Consider the following 6,018-nt stretch of genomic DNA (forward strand, 5'->3'; position numbering starts at 1 on the left):
GCTTGGTTTAATGACTATTGGCTAGCCAAGAAACACAACGCCACACAATTGTGTCACATGTCTAAATGTTTTGATTTTGAGTGATTCGTTGAGTTTTAACCCCAAAAGACAATCACTATTTTGAGGGATTGATGATGTTCTTGGGGACATTACGTTCTGTTTACACCTGGGGAACCGCGTTCTTGAATCCGAAGTGGGTTTTAAATCTCGCAACTACAATTTTTGTACCCAACAGCAAGAAGCAACATAACCCTAATTACTACACTCTGAAACAAATTCAATGAAAAGGTGTGCAGAACAAGCAAATAAATGGGGAGCAAACAGTTGTAAAGAACCAACAGGCAAAATGCACAAGTGAATTGCATTAAGAGAGAATTTAACTGATAATCAACTTTCTAGAAGTGAATTAGTCTGTGGTTTCTACATGCCTTGACCTTATGAACAAAAAGAAATTATGTTATATCCTTTTCAAAAGTCAGCAGTCTAGATTGGAGGCTGCATAGAAAAGTAAAATCATCCATTAGTAGAGGAGGAGATTGCAGAGCAAGAATAATCAGTAGTCCATAGAAAGGAAATTCTTAATTGACGAACATTTTTATGGATTTAAATGTTCAATAATTTTACAAATACTCGTTTTTTTGTAGCGGATCTGTGAGGATAACAGGTAGAACATCCCAGGAAAATGAAATTTGGGAGCTTGCTTGCTGGTGAGAAAGAAGAGCAGCTTGAGAATGAAAAAACAATAGAGAAAAAGCTTCACGAAGCTGCCATAAATGGAGAAATTCCAATTCTGTTGCAACTTATTCAAGAAAATCCCCAAATTCTTACCTCAAAATTTTCTTCTATACCCAATAATCCTCTGCACACAGCAGTGCTGCTTGGGCACCTTGATTTCACCAAAGAACTCCTCAATCGGAACCTACAAATGGCAAATTCGTTGAATTCACACGGTTCATCGGCTCTTCACTTGGCATCAGCAAAGGGGAATTTGGGTATAGTGAAATATCTACTTTTAATCAATCCTGATATTTGCTCTGTTTTGGATCGTGATGGGAGGAATCCGCTTCATCTGGCGGCGATTAAAGGCCGCGTGGCTGTTTTGGGTGAACTTTTGCGGTCTAAGCCGGAGGTAGCGCGTGAGTTGACCGGGCGTGGAGAGACTTGTTTGCATCTTTGCGTGAAGTACAATCGCTTTGAAGCCCTGAAAGTTTTGGTGGCATTTATGAAGAAAGATGATCAGTTTGTGAATTGGAAGGATTCTGATGGCAATACTATTTTACATGTAGCAGTTGCCAAGAAACAGATTGAGGTATTCAACATAGCATTCCATTCCATTCATCTGTGCACAGTACATTTGATTTGATGATAAATTCCTACTGCTAAATGAACAATGCAACATTTGCTTAGATACTTTGTTTACGGATATTCATAAGAATTTACAGGTTATCAATTACCTGCTTGCCAATACAAGAGTAGAGATAGGGGCAAGAAATGCGAATGGTTGGACAGCACTGGATGTCTTGATGCAAAGCCCGGGAGACACGAGGGACTTGGAAATCAAGCAATGTCTTCTACATAGAAGCGTTTCAAGAACCGAGCACACACCATTTCTTCCATTCGATACAGTACTTCCTGAAAATGACACTACAAGAAAGCAGCCCAAAAAGCACAAACACACAGACTGGTTGGGGAGGAAAAGAAACGCCCTAATGATAGTAGCATCCCTACTTGCAACAGTAGCCTTTCAAGCTGGATTATCTCCACCAGGCGGCGTTTGGCAAGGAGATTACGAGGGAATTCCCAATGGCACCAAAGCGCAGAAACCACACGAGGCTGGACAATCCATAATGGCATATACTCTTCCTCCGGCATACAACCAATACATGATTTTCAACACCATTGCTTTCTTGGCATCATTGAGCATAATTTTGTTACAAGTCAGCGGCTTACCTTTAAGAAGACGACGGTGGATGTGGACACAAATGGTTACAATATGGATTGCTATAACGGCGCAAACTATAACATATTTCATCACCTTCATTAATATGACTCCTGATCATGTTACAGATACTGTCAATTATGTGATTAAGGTTTATGTTTTGGGTTGGCTATCACTTATGGGCATTGTGTTTATCGGTAATATCAGTCGAGCCATGTTATATGTGCTTAGAAAATATGGTTATGTTAAGGAAAAGGAGAGAAGAGAGCCTTTAGTTTATGTAGAAGAAGAGGAAAATGATGAGCTTTGATTCTGAGAAATGCATGTATGTCTTCAACGATTTAAATTTTTTATACGCTGTAATTAAAATTTCCGTACGTACAAACTAATTCTTTCTTCCAGTCTCTGCATTTAGCTTCAAAAAGATTGTAGTTAAAAGTGATGCGAAGAATATTTGAAACTACTTTCGCACCATCGCACGGATTCTAACCCAACTACCCATAGTTTTTTCCACATCCTCTGTTTTGACACAGGAACCTTAATGAAGTTTTATAGTTCCGATCAACCGTCAATTTAGATAAGCCACCAACCACAACACTATGATAAGAAGGAAGAAAACCTACCTATGAAAGAAGTATCTGGAACTCAGTTGAACAAAGAAAAGGTTCAGTCTTGCCAAACCTATCCTGTTTGGCCAATTTGTGAAAAGCTTAGCTTGAAACTATCGTGAGCCCAAAGTCACGGACCTAGAGAACTCTCCTACCTATGTAACATGATAAGATTGCTTATTGTGGGTTTATTGCTATATTCTTGAAAGCATGGATGGATTTAGGGGGGTCCAGAGTCTCAACCCAAATCACCTTTTTGGTAGTAAAAATAAAAAATAAAAATGATGAGTGTAATTCACTCATTTAACTAAAACTTCTAAATCACGTTTTTTGATTTGTTCTTTGACACTTTTGAATGTTTTGATGTGTGTGTTAGTGTTGTTTTGCAGTTTGGACAACTCTCGAGAAAAGACCACAATTTGGAGTTTGATGAGCAAAAATGATGATCATTGAAATGGAGCATGAATAAGCAAGTAGTGAAGAAAATCGGAATGGAAAATAGGCTTGAAAAATGAATGGAAGTGTTGCATGGCAATACCATGGGCACCACAGTGCCGAAAATGGGCGCCGTGGAAACCAATGATCCAGCAGTGGGCTTGGCGCCATGGAAACAAGAGCAGTAGCACTAGCGCCACGGCGCGAGACTTGGGGGCCGCGACGCCAGATCCCAAAACGCATAAAATTCGAGTTTTTAATTATTTCTCGACCCAAAAATCGTACCCTAACCATTGAGAACTCCTAGAGAATATAAATACCAAGATGAAGACCTAGATGAGGGGGTTAGACGGCTGAAGAGGCAAGAGGCAAAGGAAGCACCAATTGAGAGAAGATTGACCCGATTTGGAGTAGAGATCAAGCAGCAAATTGAGTTTTTTCTTATCTTTCTCTTCTCCATGCACTTTAGTTTGTATTTCATTGCGTTTTTCTTTTCCGTCATGAACTAAACTTTTAAATCTAGGGTTTGATGTAACCTATTTGAGACATAATTTAATTTCTTTATAGTATTTCCATTTATTTTTTCAGAATTGATTTGTATTGTTCTTGCTTAATGCTTTCAGTTGCCTAATCACCAATTGAATGAATTGATGTTCTAAATTTGACGCTCGAGAGAGAAAAATTTAGGCGTAATCTAAGAACAATATAACCTAGATTTGTAGGTTTCGAGAGAAAGTGCGAATCTTTGAGAGTAAAAATCTTTATATAATTAATTCGAAATAGAGATATTGGCGTTAAAATATAGAGATATGTTCTATTTGACGCTTGAGAGAGGGAAATAGAATTAATTTAGGATTCTTACCTATGAATTCGGGAAATAGTTGGTAGAAATATTTATAGGGGTTGAGAATTATGTCGATAATACGGTGAAATCACTCCCTAGACATTACATAATTCTGATTTAATCTCTAGAAATTGCCTCACTTTCCTTGCATTATTTAATTCATCGACATTAGTTTAGCATTCAAACATCAATTTTGAAACCAACACCTAGAGGGGGGATGAATAGGTGTTTATGCTGAATTTAACAATTTAATTAAGTTATGCAACAAGTCACATTGTCTAGATTCATTCACATGATTTAACTACCTATGTTGAATTGCCGGTTGAATTGAAATTGACAAAAAGCAATAAATAACACAAAAATTGTTGACGGAGAAAATCCAACTGGGTAAAAACTCCGGGCACAGATCAGTAGGGATTCACTATAGAAGACTCCAACTTACAGTATGCCAGACATAACTGTATCTAACAACACTCTGACCTCCTTACTGTATCAACCAAAGCTCTTCTGGATTCTGCAGATCTGCGCCAAAATCCCAACCTTGTATTTCTTCTATTTTCTGTGAATCAACAAGAACTCCAGTTCTTCAATCAACCTCCTTCCCGGATCTTCAATCAACTGATCTTCTGGAAGTAATGAGGATTTTTTATAAGTGTTTTGTTTGAAAAGATGTTTGATGTTTTTTTTTCTTCAATGAATCATATGGTGAAGAGTTTTTTAATTGATCCTTTGGTAGAGAGAAAAATATTGTGCCATGTGTTTTGTCAAAGATTGTTAATGAAAAGCGAAATTTTTGTTTATATAGTAGGTCGTTTTTGGTAGTATGGACCGTTTAAAATTCGCGAGAAAGGAAAATTACCTAATGCCGGATGACACTGTAGCTCGAGCGAAGTGCCGGCGAAACTCTAGCGACGCACTCTCGCTCGAGCGAAGTGGTGGCGAAACTCCAGCGACGCAGGTTCTGTTATTTAGGCTCGAGCGAGGTCAGGGCGAAACTCTAGCACCAATCTTGCGTCATTTTCATCTTCAAAGCAACCAATTTTACCCTAGACCTATACATTAATTATTGCAAAATTGCAACACAAGTCCCTGAACTTTTAGACATTGACAAATTGGTCCTTAACTTTACAAACTCGACAAATTAGTCCTTTTGGTCACAGATTGCCAATTACAACATTTTCCTAACAAATTTAACATCTATTGTCTAGATAAAGTAAACGCAGACACAATTATAGTAGCCAGTGGAAATCGAATATCAATCCCTATGGGTTCGACACTTTTCAATTTCTTAACATACTACAAAACTTGACACCATACACTTGCGGTTAAATCACGTTACATAAAACACGTGGCAAGTTTTTAGTACCATTGCCGAGGATTGATTCATTCGAATTCAATTGATATTATTACCAATCGATGTTCATTTTACTTTAGATTTTTATTTCTATCGTAATTTTTATTTTTGTTATATTGTTTTTGTGTCTATCTTTAAGAGCTTCCTTGTGGTTATTTTCAGCTGTTTATGTGAAGGGCGAGAAATCTAGAACTACTACCTATCTATCCTGGACCAGAACGCACATTTCACATTCTCAGAGGCATACAAAGAAACGAATGGAAAGCAATGGTAGAACAGGATGTTAGAGCAGCCAATGATGATAACCAACAAAGGGCTATTCGAGACTACATAAGGTCAGTTGTCAATGACAACTATTCTGGCATCGCACGCCCAGCAATTGCTGCAAATAATTTTGAACTGAAGGCAGGGTTGATACATATGGTGCAGCAAAATCAGTTTGGGGTGTTGCAACAGAAGACTCAAATGCTCATCTTGGATCTTTTTTGGAACTTTACGACATGGTGAAAATGAATGGGGTCACTGAAGATGCAATTAGACTTCACCTGTTCTCTTTTTCTTTGAGGGATAAAGCAAAGGTCTGGTTCAGTCACTACCATATGGCTCAATCACAACTTGGGAGGATATGGCTCAAAAATTCCTCACCAAATACTTTCGACCTTCTAAATCAGCTCAACTTTGAAGTGAGATCAGCCAATTCAGACAATTCAATTTCGAGCCATTTTATGAAGCTTGGGAAATGTTTAAAGACTTGCTTAGAAGATGCCCTCAACATGGTTTTCAGAAACGGGTGCTGATCGAAACCTTCTATTATGGGTTAAACGGGCAAACAAGAACA

General features: G+C 38.0%; 1 protein-coding gene across 1 annotated transcript; it reads left to right on the forward strand.

Annotated features, from left to right (window-relative positions):
- The first annotated feature begins 226 nt into the window (after positions 1-226).
- Positions 227-2,340, forward strand: LOC111384237 (ankyrin repeat-containing protein BDA1-like). The gene is made up of 2 exons (XM_023008498.1): positions 227-1,309; positions 1,443-2,340. Exons 1-2 carry the CDS (start codon positions 683-685, stop codon positions 2,247-2,249), a joined length of 1,434 nt encoding a protein of 477 aa, XP_022864266.1. The 5' UTR covers positions 227-682; the 3' UTR covers positions 2,250-2,340.
- Positions 2,341-6,018: the final 3,678 nt, after the last annotated feature.

The sequence above is a fragment of the Olea europaea genome, unplaced genomic scaffold, assembly GCF_002742605.1.
Source record: "Olea europaea var. sylvestris unplaced genomic scaffold, O_europaea_v1 scaffold2877, whole genome shotgun sequence".
Classification (NCBI taxonomy): Eukaryota; Viridiplantae; Streptophyta; class Magnoliopsida; order Lamiales; family Oleaceae; genus Olea; species Olea europaea.